The 22,174-nt window shown below is 49.6% G+C and overlaps 2 protein-coding genes and 1 long non-coding RNA gene across 6 annotated transcripts; 1 reads left to right on the top strand and 2 right to left on the bottom strand.

Moving 5' to 3' along the window:
- Positions 1-74: 74 nt before the first annotated feature.
- LOC116738271 lies at positions 75-1,930 on the bottom strand. 2 transcript variants are annotated; one of them, XR_004344006.1, is made up of 3 exons: positions 1,224-1,316; positions 771-994; positions 75-160 (listed from the first exon to the last, which is right to left on the bottom strand). It is a non-coding gene; the product is annotated as an uncharacterized LOC116738271 (long non-coding RNA). The 2 variants fall into 2 exon arrangements; XR_004344007.1 differs by lacking the exon at positions 75-160 and adding an exon at positions 1,854-1,930 and having other exon boundaries at positions 728-994; positions 1,224-1,429.
- MINDY1 (MINDY lysine 48 deubiquitinase 1) lies at positions 1,208-11,437 on the top strand. Of its 2 annotated transcripts, none has more exons than XM_030327842.2 (10): positions 1,208-1,821; positions 5,365-6,187; positions 6,562-6,619; positions 7,035-7,099; positions 7,533-7,691; positions 8,034-8,136; positions 8,756-8,898; positions 9,683-9,874; positions 10,416-10,559; positions 10,895-11,437. In XM_030327842.2, the coding sequence occupies exons 2-10, from the start codon at positions 5,735-5,737 to the stop codon at positions 10,973-10,975; spliced, it is 1,398 nt and encodes a 465-aa protein (XP_030183702.1). In that variant the 5' UTR covers positions 1,208-1,821; positions 5,365-5,734; the 3' UTR covers positions 10,976-11,437. The 2 variants fall into 2 exon arrangements, with proteins under 2 accessions (XP_030183702.1, XP_030183703.1); XM_030327843.1 differs by having other exon boundaries at positions 1,425-1,821; positions 5,620-6,187.
- Positions 11,438-12,060: 623 nt separating this feature from the next.
- ANXA9 (annexin A9) lies at positions 12,061-21,836 on the bottom strand. 2 transcript variants are annotated; one of them, XM_030327848.1, is made up of 15 exons: positions 21,746-21,836; positions 21,355-21,432; positions 21,137-21,237; positions 20,542-20,627; positions 20,263-20,359; positions 19,597-19,691; positions 19,281-19,394; positions 18,970-19,060; positions 17,928-18,007; positions 17,684-17,743; positions 17,060-17,144; positions 16,822-16,917; positions 16,680-16,738; positions 12,680-12,802; positions 12,061-12,443 (listed from the first exon to the last, which is right to left on the bottom strand). In XM_030327848.1, exons 4-15 carry the CDS (start codon positions 20,614-20,616, stop codon positions 12,381-12,383), a joined length of 1,038 nt encoding a protein of 345 aa, XP_030183708.1. In that variant the 5' UTR covers positions 20,617-20,627; positions 21,137-21,237; positions 21,355-21,432; positions 21,746-21,836; the 3' UTR covers positions 12,061-12,380. The 2 variants fall into 2 exon arrangements, with proteins under 2 accessions (XP_030183708.1, XP_030183707.1); XM_030327847.1 differs by having other exon boundaries at positions 21,115-21,237; positions 21,746-21,830.
- Positions 21,837-22,174: the final 338 nt, after the last annotated feature.

The raw sequence follows: 22,174 nt of genomic DNA, 5'->3' as shown, positions 1-22,174 counted from the left end.
CCCGCCCCCAGCGGCGGAGGCGGAGCTCTGCGCCCAGAGACTCACGGGACCCCTTCCCGGAGGGGCGAAGTGGGGCGTGGCGCAGGGCGTGCTGGGAAACGTAGTTCAGAAGCTCCGAAATGGCCACAAGAATCGAAGGAAGGCGAGTTTTCCGAGATTACTCATTTGACAGAGAAATGTATATGTGTCAGTGTGACCTATATTTGTGGCATCTGAACTTCCCCTCTCGACTCAGGCTAAGTATAGCATCTTTCCATACATTACATGGAGCATCTGGTTGACGTCTTAAATTATACATGGCAAAAACAGCTCTTAGTCTTCCTTTCTCGAATTCTCCTCTTCACCAAACTGACCTTTGCCACCAATTTTCTGATTGTCCGTGTTATTAAAACAATAGAATAATCTTTGACATCTCTTTTTAATACCTACTACGGTCTCTTGCCAACTCCTGCTGCTTTACAACTTGGTGGCCTGTTTTTTTTCTATAGCCTCAGCAAACGTCTCCTTTTCCTGGACTGTTGTAACCTGGGTTTTTTGCTTCCTGCCTCCCTAATTGTTCAAACTGACGTTTCAGCCTTCAGAGTTGCTTGAAGTTTCATCCTGACACAGCCCTGCCAGTCGAGTTAGGAGAGCCCTTCAGAATGTAGAGCTGGGTTCCAACCTCCCTCAACTGCCACCTTCCAGCTCCACAGTATGCAGACTACTACAAATAAATGTACTCTCATCATCAAATACCCCCTCCTTTATTGATCCATCCCTTTATTTCTTACCGACAGCTTTTCCTGCTGGACCCTCCCTGCCCCCCTAGGAACTTAGAGGAGGTGACTGATGAGAAGCTGAGGCCTGTGCTGGGAACAAGGACCAGGGCACAGGGGTATTCATTCGATCTCCTGCTTGCTCAGCTAGTTCTGTCTCTGCTGCCTCTCTTCCCAGAGCCTGGGGAGTCCTCCACACCTTCTGCACCACCAGGGGCACAGCCCAACCAGTTCCATTTCTAGAAAGAAAGAAAAAAAAAAAAAGATACAGTAAGGACTTAGAAAGTAGCAGGATTTTTTAACTTTAAATGAGTAAATATGCAAATGTTATGCTCCGTGGCCCTGCTTCTGTGGATCCAGAGCAAAGGCCCGCCATACCCAGGGAGAAAGCCCAATCCAGCCGGCTGCTGCTGTCCAGCCCTGCTCCTCCCCATGCTCAGCAAGGGCAGTGTTCTTCCCTGTTCTCACCAGAGAGGCACAAGCGCTCCGTCCCTTCCAGCGGCAGGCGGAGGGAAGAGAAAGGGTCTGTTGTTTTCCTCTCCTTGTTTCTCTCTCCCTCACTGCTGATCACCCAGCTGCTGACCAGGTCAGAAAGCCCTGATGGAAATTCTTCAGTGCTGGGCAAGCCCCTCCTCCTCCAGGGAGCTCGTCCTTGACTAATATTTTTCTTTGTCCTGATGGGAAAAAAAGAGAGAGAAAGAAAAAAGAAAAACCACAAACTTCCTTTGAAAACCAGCGTGTAGTCTGGGCCTGGAGCGCACGCCCTAGACTCAACAACTCAGGGAACCCGAAGACGCTCTGGGGCGACCTGGGAGCACCTAGGCTGCACCCCAGCCTGCCCCCACCCTTCTCTGGTGACCCCAGTCGTGGGCGTGGGTCCGGAAGTGGCCTCCACCAAGCCGGGACCGCCGCTCATAAACCTGTGTAGACCTGTATAAGCTCTGGCCTTGACAGCTGAAAGGCAGCTGGGACTGTGGCAGCGCCCCTCACTGTAGCTACTTCCCCCATCGAACTGCCACAGCTGGACCCTCCTCCTCAGTCCTGGGACAGCAGCAGCGTCTTTAAGGTAAAAAACTTTGTTTTAACCATTTCCTTTACCTCCCCTCCAACCCCCAGTTCTCTTTTTCCTCTCCAGCTCTGGGGAGGTGACATGGACTCTCCCTCCACTCCTGGTCTCTACAAGTCTGGATTTTGAGAGGAGGTAAGGCAGGAGGGCTATGTAAAAGGGATGAGGCGTGGTCCCTTCGTTTACTTCTTGTAATGAAAACTTCCCCGTCTCTCCTGCAAGCAAATAGACAGGGAATGAGAGGGGCGGTTGACTTATTGGGGGGACAAAATTTTAACCCGGAGTTGCATGAAGATTTGGGTCAGACTGAGAAGGAGATTGCAGTAGGAAGGTTCCTGGGGGTGTGTATGGCTTATTGAAGCTACCCACCCATATTATATATTTCTTGCAACTTTTGACTATTTACTGCCACTGCGAGGGAGGGGCCAGGGCTATTTTAACTCCCTCACCCACCACCAGAGGATAATTCCAGCAGGAGAGAATGTGTGGGACTTAGAAAAGAGGAAAATAATGAAATCCTGGTTTGTTTGAGTGCCCTCCCTCTCCTCCTTTCCTGTTCAGACATACTCCATGCCCACCCCACCAGGAGCTCACCTTGTAGCGTAGAAATCCTTCATTCCGTCTCCTGCCCCTCCACTTAAGACTTAGCTTACTTAGCTTTGCCCAATTTGTCTGGGACTCAGCTCCCTGTGGTGTCCAGCTCCTGGTTTCCTTTGGCTCATTTCCCTCACCAGCTAGCTGCCCAACCCCCACTGAATTATTGATCATTTCTGGCATTGGACAGAAAAGATAAGAAACAAACGCTGCTTTTCTCCAAGCTCTTTTAACTTTCCCAGGCTCTGGTTTCTGCTTCCAAGGCTCAACCTAAGTGTCATTTGGGAGGGGAGGAAAAAATGAGAGAGAAAAAACAGTGTAAGGTGTGCAGGCAATTTTTGCTAGTCTGATTCTAAATTAACAACATGTAATGAGATGCAGCTAGCACGAATTAGATTTGAATCAGGAGTATCAATTTGGGTGACTAGACTCCTTTTGGTAACTTTTACGTCTTTCAACTTCATGTCTCAGACCTTTACCTAGCCCTGAATTCCTGCCGCTTTACAAGAAGGAAGCATAGTGTCAGGTTAGGAGGGAGCTGGAGAAAAGACAAGATTTCTAACAAGTCTTAAGCTCTCCCCTTTTCTTACCGTGAGTGAGGGGCAGAGGGGAGCTAAGAGATTGAAGGGAGATGTTTTCCAGGGGACAGCGTTTGTGGCTTTTTATATATTTTTTTGCCATCCACAGCCTTAATTAAATGTCTGTGCTAGATTTGATGCTTAGTGCTGATAGAGAGCAGGTTAAACAGGCCCAGGGTTTATATCTAAAACAATCTACATGGGAATAGGAAGAACATGTACACAGGAAGATGAATGTAAGGGGGGGTATTTCCTTTTTTTTTTTTTTTTAAGTTTTAATTTTTTAACAGATTTTTTAAATTTTTTTTTTCAACGTTTATTTATTTTTGGGACAGAGAGAGACAGAGCATGAACGGGGGAGGGTCAGAGAGAGAGGGAGACACAGCATCGGAAACAGGCTCCAGGCTCTGAGCCATCAGCCCAGAGCCCGACGCGGGGCTCGAACTCACGGACCACGAGATCGTGACCTGGCTGAAGTCGGACGCTTAACCGACTGCGCCACCCAGGCGCCCCTTTAACAGATTTTTAAAAAATGTTTAATTATTTTTGACAGACAGAGTGAGAGTGGGGGAGGGCAGAGAGAGAGGGAGACACAGAATCCGAAGCAGGCTCCAGCACAGAGCCTGACGCGGGGCTTGAACTCATGAACTGAGAGGTCATGGCCTGAGCCGAGGTCGGCCGCTTGGCCGACTGAGCCACCCAGGCGCCCCCTTTAAGTTTTAGTTTTAATTCCAGTTAATTAACAGTGTTATATTAGTTTTAGGTGTACAATATAATGTTTCAACACTTCTGTACATGACCCTGTGCTTGTTACGAGGGAATATTTCTTATGTAAGTCAATAAAAAGCATTTCACATTCCATAATATATGAAGAGTGGGCAAGAGAGTATCTCCAGGTTTAGGTGATTGGGGAGCAGAGAGGAACTGAGAAACTGACTATGCCAACTACAGCTGTCGAGAGTGTACTGACAGAATTTGTGGGGCAGTGGTTTTTGTGCTGGAATCTGAAGTTGCCTATCAGAACCTGTCTCTGATTCAAGTCCACATGGCCTACATTTCCCCTCTCTGGCTTACAGGAAGCCCCTCCCAAGACCTTTTTGCTGCAGTTTGGGATTGTGTAAAGTTCAGTAGAGTCCTTGGAGGAGAAAGACTTCTTTCTCACTGGTGTTTCATCTTTTAGGGGATGATTCTGTCTGTCTGTATCTCCACTTTTCACCCCAAGCACTCTGTGATTGTTAATCTTTTCACCCTCGGGATGAAGCAAAGAGAAGGTAGCTCTAAGGATATAAGCAGCCTGTGTGTGCTCTGGATGATCCACGAACAGCCAGGGAGTGGGGTTTGGTGTAGGGGAGAGGAATTACCACCCTCCTGGCTATGTTGGGGGTTACCAACTTGACACCATTACAGGGTGAGCTAAAGATCACTGTATTAATAACCATTAGTACAGATGACCCTTGAACAATGCAGGGGTTAGGGACACTGACCATTCATGCATTTGAAAATCTGGGGTGCCTGGGTGGCTCCATTGGTTAAGCGTCTGACTTCAGCTCAGGTTATGATTTCATGGTCCGTGAGTTCGAGCCCTGCGTCAGGCTCTGTGCTGACAGCTTAAAGCCTGGAGCCTGCTTTGGATTTTGTGTCTCCCTTTCTCTCTCTGTCTCTCCCCCACTCACACTCTGTCTCTCAAAAATTAATAAATATTTTAAAAAATTAAAAAAAAAAAGAAAACCTGTGTATAACTTTTGACTCCCCCCAAACTGAACTAACAGCCTAACATTGACTGGAAACCTTACCAATAACATAAGCAGTCAATTGGCACATATTTTTTATGTTATATGTATCATATACTATATTCTTACAATAAAATAAGCTAAAGAAAAGAAAACGTTATTAAGAAAGTCGTAAAGGGGGTATCTAGGTGGCTCAGTTGGTTGAGTGTTGGGCTCTTGATTTCGGCTTGAGTTGTAGTCTCCCGGTTCATGGGGTCAAGCCCTGAGTGGCGCTCTGGGCTAGGCACAGAGCCTGTGTGGGGTTCTGTCTCCCTTTCTCCCTGTCCCTCCACCACCCCTCAATATAAATAAATAAGAGTAAAAAAAAAATGGAAACTAATGTAAATTGTGTGTCAACTATACTTCAACAACAAAAAGAAAATCATAAGGAAAATACATTTACTGTACTGTTCACGTATTTACTGAAAAAAATCCACATATGGTGGGTCTGCTCAGTTGAAATCCCGTGCGGTTGAAAACAGTGTTGTTCAAGGCTCAGCTGGACAGTTTTAACATTTCTTTCTCCATCTCTTTCCTTTCTTTCTGCCTTTACTTTCCCTTTCTCTCCATCCTTTTTCCATTCCTTGTCCGTATCATTTCAGGAAAGTTGACTCCATCCAATGATTTCAATCCTGCTGAAATCCTTCCTCCCAACCTGAAAGCCCTGTATCCTCATTGGTCCCATGTGGTCACATTAAGTTAGGGGTGACAAGAGCTCAGGCTGGGGCCCTTCTGCTTCCCCAGCTAAGTAAGAAAGACACATACTCCCCATAGCCAGGAGTGACTGTACAGACACTGTCCGGGCTTCCACACTGTATTCCTTTAACAAGACTTTTCTGGGTCCATTTGCTTTCCAGCCCAATGACTTCCTCCTTATTGGATTGGTCTCTTTTTCACATACCAAGCCTAGATTAGGCAACTCCTAGAGGGCAGGAAAATCCTTTGGTGACTCTCAGTTGACTTCTTCTGACCATGGAACACCATCAACCTGGGCATCCAGCCTCTGGTAAGGCCAGGATTATAGAAGCAGTCAGCCCTGAAAACCGTGAGGTCCTGTCACAACCAGATGTGCACCCCCAGGACAAGGATGCCGGAGATGCTGATGGGGCAGCTAGAGAACAGGAGACGGTAGACCAAACTTCGCCGCTGGCCCAGGGCCAGGATAACCTTGAGTCACCTGCACCTAATGCTAGTTCAATCCAACTGGGGCCAGCCCACGGGACACAGCCTGAGGCAGAGACAGGAGGGGCGTGCTCCAGACCCCAGGAGCTTCCCCAGCCCCCCAGGGCCCGACAGCCGGAGGTAGATTTCTACTGTGTAAAGTGGATCTCCTGGAAGGGAGAACGGACACCCATCATCACCCAGAGCACTAACGGCCCTTGCCCTCTCCTGGCCATCATGAACATCCTCTTTCTTCAGTGGAAGGTAAGAGAGGGTCCGGATGGGGGCTTAGACATTGCTGGGGAGGGTACTCTTCCCTGATCCATCTCCTCGATCATCCCGATCTCCTCAAACCTGGCAACACGTTCCAGATTATTCTCCATAGTTTTCCAGCTTGAACAAATGAGAAGATATTCACAAAAACAAGACAAAATGAAACAAGTTTCTGCCTTGCTCTTGTATTTTCTATTGTCTAGCAAATGGGAATGTCTTCACATGCATTCCCTCACTCCAGTTACAAGCCTTTTTTCCCACGACTCCCTCCCCTTCCCCCAGTCCTTCTATGTATTTCTGCTTCAGTGCTCTGTGAAGGAAAATACACACATGGCTAACCCTTTGGTCGCCCCTTCTGCCTCCAGGTGAAGCTGTCCCCTCAGAAGGAAGTGATCACATCAGATGAGCTCATGGCCCATCTTGGTGAGTGCCTAGGCCTTGGGGAGGTTCAAGAGCTATCCACTCAGAAATCCAGAATAGGAAGGGACTGCCCGTTTGGGGCTCAGAGTAGCAGGGAAGGTAAAGGTGTACAGGGCGTCTCTGCAGGGCTGGGGAATGAAAAGCAAAAATCAAGGTGTCAGGAGCCTGGGATCATAACCCTACTTTGCCCTGAGCAACCTGGGATTGTAACCCTACTTTGCCCTGAACTTTCACACGTGACCTTGGGTGAGCTCTTCATCTTTGTGAGTCTCTCTTTTCCTTGAGAAGTGAGAGGTCTGGATTAGATTCTAAGGCTGTTTCCAGCTCTGAAAATCTGTGGTCCATGACCATTCTCTAGGAGAAGAGGAAGTAGGTTTTGGGGGAATTGGGTAAGCTGAAAAGGGACCCTGTCTTATAGGAGACTGCCTCCTGTCCATCAAGCCCCAGGAGAAGTCAGAGGGACTTCAGCTGAATTTTCAGCAGGTGAGGCAAAGGTCTGCAGACGTGGGGATTTGCAGGTTTGTGAGGGGACACTGAGGCTAGGAAGAGAGGCCTTTCTTCTGCTTCTCAAGAAGGGCCCTTAAACTATGATTTCTGTCTGTGTTTCTTTTTTATTTCTTTCTGGAGGAGGAGGGTATATCTTTGTCCTAGAAAATATGTTCCTTTATACAAGATAAAGACTGGTTGAGACAAAAGAGGAATGGAGTAGCCTGGAAGCGAACCAGGGAGGAAAAGCAACAATTTTATTATTTTTATTTCTGGAGCTAGGTGTCGGGAGAGGGGAGGCTAGACTAGCCATTATTGTCTTCTTGTTTTCTGCCAGCTTTATTGAGATATAACTGACTTATTGCGTAAGGTGAAGATTATATCTACCATGTTGATGTGACATAGTCATCATTTTCTTTCCTAACCCCAGAATGTGGACGATGCAATGACAGTGTTGCCTAAACTGGCCACAGGTCTGGACGTCAATGTGCGATTCACAGGGGTCTCTGATTTTGAGTATACTCCTGAGTGCAGTGTCTTTGACCTCCTAGGCATACCTCTGTACCACGGCTGGCTGGTCGATCCACAGGTGAGGGTGAGACGGCCCAAATGAGGCTGCTATCCAGCTCAAGCTGACAGAGGAACAGCATTTTGTGGGGTGGGTGTTGGGGAGTTAGGAATTACATTGGCTTGAGAAGAGAATAGGCTTTAGAGGCTGGACCCAGTGCAGAATTCCTTGAATTTTAACCTTTCTGGGGAGAGGGGTAACACTCAAATACGGGCAGACCACACGCACGGAGGTCTGTTCTTTGAGTACAGAAAATGTCAAGACTCTTTGGTTACAGGGTTGTGATCCTTTCGGGCTTGCTTCATTTCCTTCCTCAAAAGATCTTAATTGTCTTGGTACCACCCCGCCCCACTGCCCACGCAGAGTCCTGAGGCTGTGAGCGCAGTTGGGAAGCTGAGTTACAACCAGCTGGTAGAGAAGATTATCACCTGCAAACACTCTAGCGACACCAACCTTGTGACAGAAGGTAACAGCCCTGCCCTCTCTCCTGCGGATCTTAGTGGAGGGAAGGACTCTTAGTGGAGGGAAGGACGGCTGCTTCAGTTTATTGTTTATTGTCTGCCTCCCCCACCAAGTCCCCCTAGAATAAACACCCCACGAGAGAGAATCTGGGGAACTGTCGGTTGCGTACAGTACCCAGCATGCTGCCTGGCACAAAGTACAGGCACAAGGAACTACCCGTTGGGTGAATGAATACCGCCAGGTCCCAAGGGATTTCAGAAGGTGGGACCATCCCTAGGGCTTTATTTTTTTTTTAATTAAAAACAATTGTTTTAATGTTTATTTATTTTTGACAGACACAGAGCAGGAGTGGGGAAGGGGCAGAGAGAGAGAGGGAGACACAGAATCCGAAGCAGGCTCCAGGCTCTGAGCTGTCAGCACAGAGCCCGATGCGGGCTTGAACTCACAAACCACGAGATCATGACCTGAGCCAAAGTCGGTCGCTCAACCAACTGAGCCACCCAGGTGCCCCTCATCCCTAGGGCTTTTGACAGGGATTCTATGAATGATCCTTCCTCCTGTTGTGGATTTTGGATTTAAGCCAAGCCTCTTGCCCCGCAATTTTGTGCCCTTCCTTCCGGCAGGCCTGATCGCAGAGCAGTTCCTGGAGACCACTGCAGCACAGCTGACCTACCATGGACTGTGTGAGCTCACAGCCGCTGCCAAGGAGGGTGAACTTAGCGTCTTTTTCCGAAACAACCACTTTAGCACCATGACAAAGCACAAGGTAAGGAGGCTTTGGGGATGGGGGCTGGGGGGTGGCGTCCTGTCACTGCCCCGTGGCTTTTTCTTCCTGGTCAGTATTTCAGACAGGAGAGGGTAGATTGAGTTCAGGTAACAAACAAGCCCTGAAATCCCTGTGTTTTCCTACAACAAAGGTTTATTTCTCATGCGTGCCATGTGGCCATTGCAGATTGGCTGCAGTTCTGGCCTATGTTCTCTGTGCTCTTGGACCCAGGCTGACAAAACAGCTTTAATCTGGAATATGAGAGGGAAAAGAGAGAGAGGGACACCACGCACTCACTTTTAATGCCTCTGCCTCGAGATGACGGGTGTCATTTCTGCTAACATCTCACTGGCCAGAGCAAGCCAGAAGGAATAAGCCTGTCGTCAGTGGGACAGGAAATCGCTCCCAGGAAGGGAATGGAGTTAAACGGAAGAGGGAAAGGTCTTTGGCTCTCAAAGGATTTATCCTCAGAGCCATCAGGTGAGCCCAGAGAACCATGGGAAGCAGGGTAGGAAGCAGCATCTTGTGTGGGACCCGTAGCCCTGAGGACTCAGGCTGGACCACAGCGATCGCCATACTTACCCCCAGCTGACCATATGCTCAGACATCCCTTCCTTCTCCCCACGGCCACACGTATTTGTCAAAGACACACATGCCCGCGCTGACAGGTGGCAGCCAGCACACCAGATGACTCAAATGGTCCCTGCATCCCAGGTGATTTCTGGCCATCACATTGCCTCTGTGTCACCTATCCTACCAACGAGCTTTGTCCTCTTCTTTGCAGAGTCACTTGTACCTGCTGGTCACCGACCAGGGCTTCCTGCAGGAGGAGCAGGTGGTATGGGAGAGCCTGCACAACGTGGATGGGGACAGCTGCTTCTGCAACTCGGACTTCCACCTGAGTCACTCCCTTGGCAAGGGACCTGGAGCGGGAGGTGGGAACGGCTCCCCCGAACAGCAGCGGCTCGTAGACCAGGTGTGTGGGGCCTCCAGGAGGGTGCAGGGAGCACGGCTGCCTCGGAGCTCTTTGCTGCAGGCAGGGCATGCGTTTGGTCATCTAGAGATCATGACACATGACAGCTGTGCCCCTTTACTGTTTACTTCGGACTGCCTCCATGCCTGGAGTGTCACCACACACAATGTGCTTGTCTGTGTGTTCTGCTCTGGAGGAGGAGCTGGAGAATTTGAAGGAGAAGAAAAACGGGTCTTGGGGGGCTGGGGGGGCTCAGTCGGTTAAGCGTCTGACTTCAGCTCAGGTCAAGATCTCATGGTTCGTGGGTTCAAGCTCTGCATCAGGCTCTGTGCTGACTGACAGCTCAGAGCCTGGAGACTGCTTGGGATTCTGTGTCTCCCTCTCTCTCTGCCCCTCCCCTGCTCGTGCTCTGTTTCTGTCTCTCAAAAATAAACATTTTTAAAAAAAAAGAAAGAAAAATGGGTTTGGAAACATAAAGCTGGCCTGAATGTCCCCCAGGCCCCAGCCCACCTCACCGCTCTTGTTCTGTCGCGACTCTCTCTAGGACTACCTAATCGCCTTGTCCCTGCAGCAGCAACCACAAGGCACATTGGGTCTTAGTGACTTGGAACTGGCCCAGCAGCTTCAGCAAGAGGAGTACCAGCAGCAGCCAGCAGTCCAGCCTGCACCAGGGCGGGCCTCCCCACAGGTGAGAGGTCACTGCCTAGGGGCCTTCCCACTGGCCCAGAGCTGTACCCTGCTCCTCGCATCCGGACACTTGTCATTGCTAGTCCTGCAATGGTCTCTTCAAGGTGTCTCTCTCCCCTGGGTCCCATCTTATCTTTCTCTCCCCACTGCCAAAGCAGGCTCCAGGCTCTGAGCTGTCAGCACAGATCCTGATGCAGGGCTCAAACCCGCGAAACGTGAGAGTGTGACCTGAGCCAAAGTCGGATGCCTAACTGACTGAGCCCCCACTTCCATCTAGAGCCTTTGTCCTTGTGCTCTTCTGAGCTGGTGGGTGACCCACTGTTCAATCCCATACAGGGGAGAGGAGCCACGTCGGGACGTCCAGCCGGGGAGCGTCGGCAGAGGCCGAAGCAAGAGTCAGACTGTGTCCTGCTGTAGCTCTGCCCAAGGCTGGGCCTGCCCTGCCTCCTCTTTCAGAGGCCATGGCTCTTCTGCTTGCTTCCCCAGCTCAACTCCTGAGATACGCAGGGTAACTTATTTATGGACTGGTGGGGATCCCAGCAGGCAGTGAACGCCAAGGTCCTGCCCTTATGTGCTGCCACCTTCTCTGCCTCCAGGTCATCCAGGGCAACATTGGGGGTGGTGGGGGTGAGGCTTTCTGGTTCCCAGATCCCCTTCCCCGGAGTAGTCATACTAATATACACACTCAGGCTCCAGGGTGAGGGCTCCGTCTAGAATGTGTCTAGAATGCGTCTCCCCTGCTTCCCACCCCTGACTGGCTGGGTCTCCCTGGGGATCCTGCAGGCCTGTCTCCCATTGTTTCAGGGTTTGATTTGGGTTTCTATCTCCGTTGTTTGTAATGCCTTCCTAAGGTTTGGAAATAAAACTTCTTTCCTGAGATCTGTTGTTTGCCTTGCCCTGCAGCAGTCAGGTTAAGTATTTGACCCAATTAAGGAATGCAAAAAGGTGGGGTGGGTGGGGTAAAGAGGTGTGGGGCGGGGGGGGGGGGGGGGTGGGGGGGTGGGGGGGGTGGCGTGTGCTTTGCTTGTCATTTCTAATAGGGCCAGCAGGGGGAACCAAAGCCTGGTTTTTTTGTTTCTTTTTTTTTGTTTCTGTTTATGAGTCTTTGATAGATCTTCAATGGGAATCCAGTTTGGGAGGTGGGTTTCCAAGTCCCTGCTTTGGACAGATGCAATTTGGGGGTTATGCTCCCTTAACATAAGACTTTCCAGGCGGGAGAGGGCAGCGCGATCAGATGGTTCTTTGCTACTTCTGACCATTTCTGACCTTGTTCTGGCTCCTGTTTCTGTTTCTTTGCCTGAAATTTCCTGGGGAAGAGAGAATAATGGGGGGAAGGGGGGACCTTGAGGGGGGGGGCTTATTGCTTACTGCAGCACTGGAGTGTCAAACAGGATCCCTGTTGCATATGCAAGTGCACATCAAAGGCACCTCCAACTTCAAGACCTCCTCCCAGCCCATGTCCTGCTCCACCCAAACTCTAATCAGGGCACACAAACAACAGCGAGGTTTGCCAAAAGAATTCAAGAATCAGTGAGATGTTCTGGCCAGGGTACTGGAAGGATGAATAGGGCAGAAACCATCAAAGAGATGTCTATACCCAGGACAGAGCTAGGGGACCCACATATAGACCTCACTTTGAGATGAAGAAATTAAGGGACTTGAAAGAAACTTCAAATTCTAGCCTCCACAAGAAGCTGGAGCATGTGGTGTTCAGTGAGGGGTTATCTTATTTGGAGCCCAGCTGGTTTCCTGCAGGCCCAGCCAAACATGGGGATCTCATATCCTTGAATGTCTGTGGTGGGGCAGGGAGGGCAGGGAGGTCTCAAAGGTCTTCAGCCCTGCACAGGGCTAGTAGGGCAGACCGGCAGTCCCCTTTCACTGCATCCTGTAGACAAGAGAGTCAAGTGTTAGAAAGACCCCACTGCCACCATGGCCCAGGCACTCTGTTTCCTCCCTTGTGCTGGCCCACAACTATCTGATATCAAGATTTCTGTACTAAATTAACCAAAGACTCATGAGTTCTCCAAGGGCGTAAATACACTCTGCTGTGTGCAGTGAGGGCAGAGTGGCAGTGAGGGGCGAAGCTCTGAGGCTCCAGGTCAAGAACTAGCCAAGTCTCACCTGGAGAGAAGAGTAGAGGGACTTCCCAAATTTCTTTTTGAACTCAGCTCGGATGCTCAGAAGGTCAGTCTCACTTCGAGAGATAAGGATGCGCATCAGGACTTGGTAATTGGGCCCCATGTCCTGGTAGAGAGTGAAACAGAATGGAGAGAGGATGGTAGTAAGATTCTCACAGAGCAGAGACTGGACGGCAAGGTAAATTACTCTAGAAAGGGGAAGCAAGGTGTGAGTGCAGGGAAAAGAGACGTGTGCATTATCTAGGAGCAAAATTTGTCTCTTTGTCCATCCTTGTGGAAGATGATGCAGCAGGAAAGAGGAGTCTCTGGGAGCAGTTGGGGTAGGTGTTGTTCTGGCCGTGTACCCACCGTTCCTGGCCAGGCCTCTAGCTTAGAGTCTCATTCCTCAAGAGTTCAGTGGTGGGCAGCCCCAAAGGCACGGACAAAAAAAAAAAAAAAAAAAAATCAGAAGCTGCAGGGGAGCGGGGCCGTGGAGAAGGTCCTGAGCCGCCAGGACTCCCAGGAGCAGGGCCTGACCACACAGGTCCCGGATTCCTCGTTCCTTAGTTTCAGCACCAGATTGAAATGGTTTCTCATTCGATTCACGTGCAGCATTTTCTTCTCCATCTGTGGAACTGGATTGCTGTGGTTTCCTGGTGGCATAAAGCTTTTTGCAGCGTTTTACACCCTTGGAAGTATTGGTGCATTAGCTGGTACGTGCTTTATTTATTAAAAAAATTTTTTTTAAATATTTATTTATTTTTGAGAGACAGAGACAGAGTGTAGTGGGGGAGGGCAGAGAGAGAGGGAGACACAGAATCTGAAGCAGGCTCCAGGCTCTGAGCTGTCAGCATAGAGCCCGGTGTGGGGCTTGAACTCACAAGCCATGAGATGGTGACCTGAGCTAAAGTCAGACACTTAACCAACTGAGCCACCCAGGCGCCCAACCCCCCTTTTTTTCTAATTTTTTCCCAATATCTTTTTTTTAAACTTTAAATGTGAAAGTTTTTACTTTAAGCTAAAAATTGCTTATTATATGTAATAAGTATTTGTATTGTATGTAACAAAATACATATAAAGTAATAAAATCCATATAATTGTATTATATTTGCTATTATATGTAATAAAAAATAACATAAATCTTTATAATTTTGAAATAAACCCAGACTTGGAAAAATGAAAAATATAAAAATATAAAAAGGATCGGAAAGACTTGCTACCTATAAACACTTACAGCATGAAAGCCAGGAACTTTATAACTTCCAATTTAGTGAATGTCCAAGGAGCATATACCCAGCCTATCCCCAAACTGAATTGATGGGGTTCTGATAGGGAGCAGGGTCATGTGCCTTCCGGTTTGAATCCTGACCTCCCAGGGCCACCTCACATCCTCATCTGTATCTATCAGTTTCTCCTGGCTGGACCCCTGGGGTTCAGCATCACTCTCTTCCTCCTAAACCTGTACCAAGCCTTCTGCCTTTTGGTTAAAGAAGGTAATGGAGGATTCTGTTTAGAAATAACAGAGGTACAATACAGTATCAAATTGAATTATAACTGATTATAATAAATGTGTAACCATGACAGATTTCTAAATAAAAAATGTGCACTGGTGCGGTCACTATTTCCTATGAGCCCCTTTCCCAGAGTTTCCTGTTGCTTGACTCATAAGACCCTTCCCAGAACTGCCTGACACCCATACTTATGGCACCAACACAGATCATACGTTCCCATGAAAAAAATAGAAAGGAAAATGAGGAAGTAACAACAGGATGCCATATTTCATCTGGACTCATGATCTCATTGTCAGTGTGCCTAGTAGCTACTTTATCTTAAATTTCATATATCACCAATTTTGTATTATGATAAAGGATTGTGTTTTTTCTTTTCTTTTTAATGTTGATTTATTTATTTTTGAGAGACAGAGCAGGAGCAGGGGAGGGGCAGAGAGAGGGAACACAGAATCGGAAGCAGGATCCAGACTCCCATCTGTCAGCACAGAGCCCAACGCTGGGCTTGAGCCCACAAAACATGAGATCATCACCTGAGCTGAAGTCAGACGCTTAACCGACTGAGCCACCAAGGTGCCTGCCCCCTCTCTAGGATCTTTTAATGAAAATTCATTGTATGGTTCATATTGGTCTGAATTTTCCTGAATCAGCCTTCACTGAAGGTCACTTCTCTGAATAAATATTTGTCACAATCTATGTTTTCACATATTTCTCATAAGAGAATAAGATAGAAGCATCTGATTGAGTTTTTCCTTTTTAAAAAAAGTTTTCAGGGCACCTGGGTGGCTCAGTCGGTTAGGCATCTGACTTCAGCACAGGTCATGATCTCACGATTCGTGGGTTCAAGCCCCGCATCGAGCTCCACGCTGACAGTGCAGAGCTTGCTTGGGATTCTCTCTCTCCCTCTCTCTGCCCCTCCCTGACTTGTACTTTCTCTATCAAAATAAATAAATAAACTTAAAATTTTTTTTTTTTTTTTAATTTTTTTTTTCAACGTTTATTTATTTTTGGGACAGAGAGAGACAGAGCATGAACGGGGGAGGGGCAGAGAGAGAGGGAGACACAGAATCGGAAACAGGCTCCAGGCTCTGAGCCATCAGCCCAGAGCCCGACGCGGGGCTCGAACTCACGGACCGCGAGATCGTGACCTGGCTGAAGTCGGACGCTTAACCGACTGCGCCACCCAGGCGCCCCAAAATTTTTTAAAAAATAAAAAATAAAAAAGTTTTCAGAAAAACAGGCCTATATTATTTTTTGACTTCTACTTCTAAGGGTCAACCTGGCATTTACATCCAAGAGTATGGGTCCTATAGTCTAAATACATTACAGTCATTTACTGCTAGGATTCAAATTTGTTTTTATAACAAGAATTTAGACAGATAACCACAACTCTTCAAATCGGTCTTAGTGTTGGCTCAATACAATAGTACAGACTTCATGGGATAAATACAGTGGAAATCTCCATTGATGATAAAATAAGGGCATATACGTACTGTCTTTTGAATAGCTGTCAATAAGGCATGATGGTTTCTCAAACAGTCCTCATGAAGCTATGCCATCTACCAAAATGATAACTGCTTTTATCTTCTTAAGAGTTGGGGTGAGTTTTTTTATTTATAGGTTTCAGGGGACATTTATACTAATAGGAGACCTAGCTCAGTGAGTAGAATGATTGGATTCTGTTTATTAAATTACTCAAACCAACATCACCAACTTAAGTGTGGATAATATGGAACAAAGTCCGACCAGAGTGGAAAAGGTGGTCCTGGATGCTAAGAACTCTTATGGTATAGCTTATAGTATAGACCAACACCTATGGTATAGACTATGATTTGACACATGGCAGTTAAATGTCCTCTGGCACCATTGTGTGTGTGTATGTGTGTTTAATTGTGTTTAAATTCCAGTAGAGTTAACATACAGTGTTATGTGTTAACATATGTGTTTTGTAGGAAGCCTGTATGATTTATTAGCTGTGTGACCTTGGGCAAAGAACTTAGCCTCTCTGTACCTCAATTTTTTCATCTATAAAACAGGGATGGAATGTGGCCATGAAGATTAATTGAAATGTGTGTCACAAGCTCAGCATAGGCCCTGGGACACAATGAGCACCCAAGAAATGCTGGCTCTTGTCACCATTCTTGCTAGCATTATCACCATCATTATTCTGGCCACCACTGAAATTGGACAAGATGCTGTCTTATAGAGCAAATTTATATCTATGTTTGGCCATCTAACACCAATTAGGCCAAAATTGTAGCCTTAGTGCTCTTTTGCTTCGACTAATTTAGCTCTAACCACAGCTCAATCCTCTGCTATTGACAAGACAGTTAGTAAACCTAGGAAAAGAGAGCGGCTTTATGATTATAAAACAAATATGAGATTGTTACACTAGCAAAAGCGTGAAACTTCCTCTCTGTTGCCCAGAAGTTGTCCTCCCTGCTACCCCACCCTGGTTTTTGTTCCAAAGGGAGGGAAAAGAAGTGTCTGTCTCACCTGGAGGGCTTGATGGAGTTTATCAGCAAAGTACAGTGGTGTGTTCTTGATCATGGAGACTGCAAGCAAGGAGAGAACAGTGGGGAGATGGCTCCCCATGCCAGGTGAGCACCCTACCCCACATGTCCTGAGCAGGTCCTACCTAGGCTGAGCAGAGCCGCCTGGTCATCTCCGTGGAAAATGTTCTGGATGGTCTTCTCTAGCTCGTGCCCACTGCACCGCTGGTACTGATCGAACACTTGTGGTGTGTGTGGGAAGTAGTCAGAAAGATAAATGAGAGCAGGGGGTGATTATCACAGAGAAGGATGAGCCCTCCCCACCTTCCTCAGCCAAAGCTCATCATTAGAGTAAGCTGGGAGGACCAGACGTCCCGTGTGTACCTCGGACAAGGTGTTCAGGATTTCTCTGCGTGAATATTATGACCCATGTGCCCTCTGTGCCGGGCCCTTCAGCCTGCTTTAATGCCTGGGAGGGAGGAGTAAATCAGGATCCTTGTTTGGGGGCTGGGGAGCCACGGTTGTGATGTTCCCAGAATCCATCATCATGATGATGGGAACAGGATTCACAGTAGAAATGCTTATTTGAAAGTGTAAAGTAGTTGCTTTTATTTATGGTTAAAACAAGCAAACAAAAAGGAATAGGGCTAAGACAGAGGCTCTGCCCTGACAGCTCAGTTCCCCAATTTGGGGAAATCCTGGCACTCAAGGAATTCAATGATCTACAAGGAAAGGTGTGAGGAGGGTTCCCCCACCCAAATGCCCAAGAGAACGGTCATCCGTGACGGGCTCACTTCCTGGGAGTTCAGGAGTCAGAGGCTAAAGGAGTGAAAAGGCTTCAGATGGTTACTACCCAACAGGTCATGTCCTCACATGTCACTAAGGACTCCTTCCCCCAGGCAAGAAGAGGTCTGCAGGACAAGTGGGTACATAGGTCACTGGCTCTAGGATATGGTGGGGGAGGGTGTCTTACGTGCGTGGCTGTGCAGACTCCTCACCCCTGCTCACCTGGACATCGTCCTCCACCAGGTTGTAGTCAATGATTCCAGAATAGCTCTCATGGGCCCCCTATGAGAAACTCTCTCAGGAGGACTCTTTGAGGGGTAGCTTTTTATCTCCAGGCAAACTGACCCCAGCCTGTTCTCCTCCCAAAGCCTTCTCTCCTTAATTATACCATTGCAATGCTCCCCACCCCACCCCAGCTCCTTCCCTGGCAGTATAACTCCCTCCCCTGCAGGCTAGTCCCCCTCACCTTAGCCAGGGCCAGGAGCAGGTCCCGCAAGATGCCACTGGTCTCAGATTTGATGTCCTTCTCCACCTCCAACTGGAAATCTGGGGTAGGGTTAGGAGCTCTCTGAATCCTCCCAATTTTTTCCAGTGTAGATATTCTGTCAAATGCCCAACCCACTGTGCCTACTGCCAGCCCCTGCTTGGGGTAGCTTGATGGCCGGTAGTTCCCAGGATGTAAGGCAGAAGCACCATCGTGGGTACTCTGAAAACATCCCTAAACTGTGAGTAACCCATGCCCTACTTAGTGGAGTAGCCTTATCTCCAGGAGCCAACCTGCCCTGGGCAGGAGGTGTCTGTGATTCGAGTAGTAGCCAGGTAGTCAAGGGGGATAGGGAAACCTACATTATGAGGCCAGATGGCTAGGGCCCGGTCCTCTCACTGGCGGCACAGAGAAGTGATCCGGGAGGAAAGATGTGAAGACGTGAAAGACAAAAGAGAAGGGGAAAAGAAAGACAGAAGCAAGAAGTGAAAGAGGCAGGAGAGGGATTAAGACAGGCCAAGAATGGACATCAAAGGAAAATTGGGGAAAGCAAGAAAAAGGGGGGGGCTTGCTAAGATGGTGAGAAAAGGCCAGTCAGCAATTAGTGGGTGAGCCATGTGGCAGCCAAACAAGGGCCTGAGGGATAACACTCATGACTTAGGGAGAAGTACCCCCCCACACACACCTCAGCTGTAGCAAGGTTCCATTCAGTCTGGGATGTGATATGATGGCAGAATCAGGAAGGGGTTGAGAAGATGACATGGGCACCCTTGGGGCTGTCATAGCGCCCAACATTGTCATTACCTTGGGATCCGCCCTGGGGCCCCAGACTAAGATGGTTAATCACTGCTTCTCTTTCTTTAATGATCACATCTGGCTCTTACCCTGGGGAGACTGAGAACCGGTAAGGGTGGGTGGGGGGAGAGACCCCAAGGGAAAAGCTCTGAGGCAGACAGGTTCCAAGAGGGCTCACCTAACCTGTCACCCACCCCACCCCCACTCCATGCTCCTTACGTGCTCTTACTATGTTTGTAGACTGTCAGGCACTCTTGCAGCTGGGGTGGGCTTCGGGTAGCAAGAATTTCCACAGCCACATCCTCAGTGGAACCTGGGTTCTGTGGGAAATTGGGAGGCCACTCTGAGACTGGGCCATGTCGGCAGTATGGCAGAGAGCAGAGGATGACCCCTTGTCCTTCTAAGGGTCAATATGGGTTGTTTAAAGGGGGCCTCTGCCAAGTGGATACCTCTGGAGTGGGCAAAGGCCAGGCAGTGAACCCTCTCCTCCCTTCAATGGTGTCCTCATTTCCTAGAAACCCAGAGAGCCTCTTCTGGTACCTTCAGAGCTGTCCTCAATTCCTGGGCATCGAAATGGGCTGCAGGCTGCAGCAAAGCCATCACCATCCTCTCGAGGTTGCCAGAGAGTGCTGCCTGCAGGGACTTCACCAGGTCCTGTGATAAATGGCCCCATGGCAGAGGAGAAGATATGAGGGGGAGGTCCCTGAGGCGCAGGGGACATTTGGAATATCTGGCTGGCTTTTATCTAAGGCCAGAAGCACCAGCCACCCCCCCTCCAGCTGGTACTGCTGCACCCCAAGATTTCGGGGCGGCCTCTCACCCCAGTCCACTGCTCCTGGGAAGTCAGTGGCCTCACCTGTTGGGTGCGCTCCTGGAAGGCTCGAGAGATGAGCTGTCTTTGTTCCCTACTCCGATTGGTCAGCACGCCCACAATGGCGCTGCGGTCCACACCTGAACAGAGGTGAGGGCTAGGCCATCAGCTGGTCACAACCCAGCTGAGTCTTTACGGTGGGGGGGGGGGGATCCCCTTCCTCCTCATGCTGGAAGCCTCCAGAGGAGGAGAGATGGAGATCTAGGAAAGGGCCATGAAAGATAGGGGCAGGGGCTGCGTCACCCCAACTTCCATTTGGCCTCGAGAAGATGCGAATAAGATGCCAAAATGGCATGTGAACCTGGCCCCGAATTAAGTGTAGGTGGCCTGGTATGCTGGGGGAGAGATGGCTCTGGGGATCACAGACTTGGATTAGAGTCCCGGCCCGGCCCTGCCTTCGTGACCCATGTGACCTCGGGCCAGCCCCTTTGTCTCACTGTTTCTTCATCTGTAAAATGGAAATAAGCCTTACCTCACGGCAGTGTCCTGAGAATAGGAACCACACACCCACCACGGTACTTGACAGACAAGAATTAAGGCATTCCACAAACGTTTATTGAACAACATCACTTCCTCCTTCCTGGCTCCTTCTTGGTCTGCAGACTGGTTCCTGTAGGGAAGAGCCCCAGGTGCAGAGGGAGAAGGGCTCACCTTGGCTTGCAATTGCCCTCAGCAGCCTCTGCACATCCTTGTCCACGCTGAAGCTCAAGAATGTCCTGAGGGTGCCCAGGGTCCCCCACGCTGCAGTCTATAAGAGCACGAGGGGTGAGGGGTTGGGGGGAGCATCGCAGGTCTGTGCACGCTTACCCCAGGGCCTTAACCCAGCCCTTGGCAGGGTCTCAGGGCCTGCTCTCCCTTTTCCTGTCCCCCATCCTCTCATCGCCCTGCAGTTGATACACCAACCATGATTCCAACCATTACAGCCCCTACCTTGTTGGCAAGGCCCAGATGGCTGAGGATCTCCTGGGTCAGGGATGGTCTTGTCTTCCCACTGGTCACAGACATGGTGTCACTGGCTATGCCAGGGAGGGAAATGGGAGCCAACTGAGGAGAGCCTCCTGGCCCTTTGGGCCTCTTTATGACCCTCAGACCCCGGGGCTCACCTCCCATGCTTTCTTTCCCCTTTTGCACAAAAAGAGAGTATCGACTTGCTTGGCAGCTTTGAGAGCACAAGTGGAAGGGTAGGAGGGGAGCCCCCTTCTTTCCCAGCTCTCACCCCTCCTTCAGGAAGCAAGGACTGGTCAGGAATGCTGCTGGAGCTAGCCCTCAACAAACCCTCCCTGACTCCATGGCTCCCAAACTTTGGACTCAGGTGCATGACCCCCTTCTGAGAGCCACATCCCTTGCTTCCCGTAGACTGGCTAGGTGTTCCTGGGGTGGCGCAGGGGAGGTGAGGCAAGGTGGTAGGTTTAAGTATGTGGGGTGGGAGATAACTCCTAAAACACCTCCTCACCTTCAGCCCCAGCCCACAAGTCAGCCCCTGTTCCCTGCCCCCCAGGCTACCTGCCTGCCACCGGCCTTTCACCTTTAGCCTTTCACCCTTGGCGTCTCTGGCAGGGATCTTTAGGTAAGCAGGTGCACTCTCTGAGCTGATGTGTATATGTGTTCTTGCGGGCACTTGGGTGCCTAGACAAGGGAGGAAGCACCCACACTAGAAAAGAAAAACTCCTTTCTCCCTCTCCCATGGGATCATCCAGATTTCCCCACCTCCTCCAACACGAGGGCCCAGGTTCCGGTGCTTACCCAGAGGTGCTGGAGGCGAGGTGGCAGTCGTCACAGCCTGGCGCCTGCCTGTGTGGACACCAGCTTCTGTGTGGCCTGCTAGAGGAGAAGGGGCGTGTCAGCCCAGGCCGGGCAGCCAGTCAGATGACCTCCCTGGCAGCCCAGCTCAGCTGTCGCCTCTAGCTCTGGCCCCTCCCAAATGTGGGAGAGGACCAAGCTGTACCTGGTCCCCCGTGTAAACCCCTCCCCACAGAGCATCTTTCCTCCCAGGGGCCCCGGCCTCAGCCCACGGAGGCCTGCTCAGCCTCTCAGCCTCTCAGCAGTTGAGAAGACACAAGAGGCCTTGTGCCTTGCTCTCCCTGTGGGGCCAGGAGGGACCATAAAAACCTAGTCTCTAAATCCAGCTTCTGACCTGGCTCTGCCTCTGGCTCCAGCTCTCTGGGGGGACAGGTCAGACAGGCTCTAGGCTGATTTTGAGGCTGATAGAGAAAAACCTGTTGGGGCACATACCAGCAGGGCACCCCAGCCTGCACCCCAGAGGGGTTCCTAACCCCCAAAGTCCCTGACTACTACTGCCTTATCAGAGCCAGCCAGCCTGACTGGGAAGGGCCAGGGGACTGTTTATATCTGTGGGGAAGGAAGAACACAGGTATTAGAGGGTGGGGAACAGATCAGCAGAGTCAAGAGAGAAAAATGCAAAGGGTGTTCCCTGTGGACAAGAGCATCATACTCCCAAAAGGCAACAGGGAGATGGGAGAGGCTCCCTGGGTCCCTGTGTCTTAGATTGCTTCTGTTGCCTTTTGGCTGCCAGAGATGTTGTAGCTGTAAGTGATGCAACCCC

Source organism: Lynx canadensis, chromosome C1 (assembly GCF_007474595.2).
Source record: "Lynx canadensis isolate LIC74 chromosome C1, mLynCan4.pri.v2, whole genome shotgun sequence".
Lineage (NCBI taxonomy): Eukaryota > Metazoa > Chordata > Mammalia > Carnivora > Felidae > Lynx > Lynx canadensis.
The sequence above is the reverse complement of the archived record's forward strand: the minus strand, read 5'-3'. Positions and strand labels throughout refer to the sequence as shown.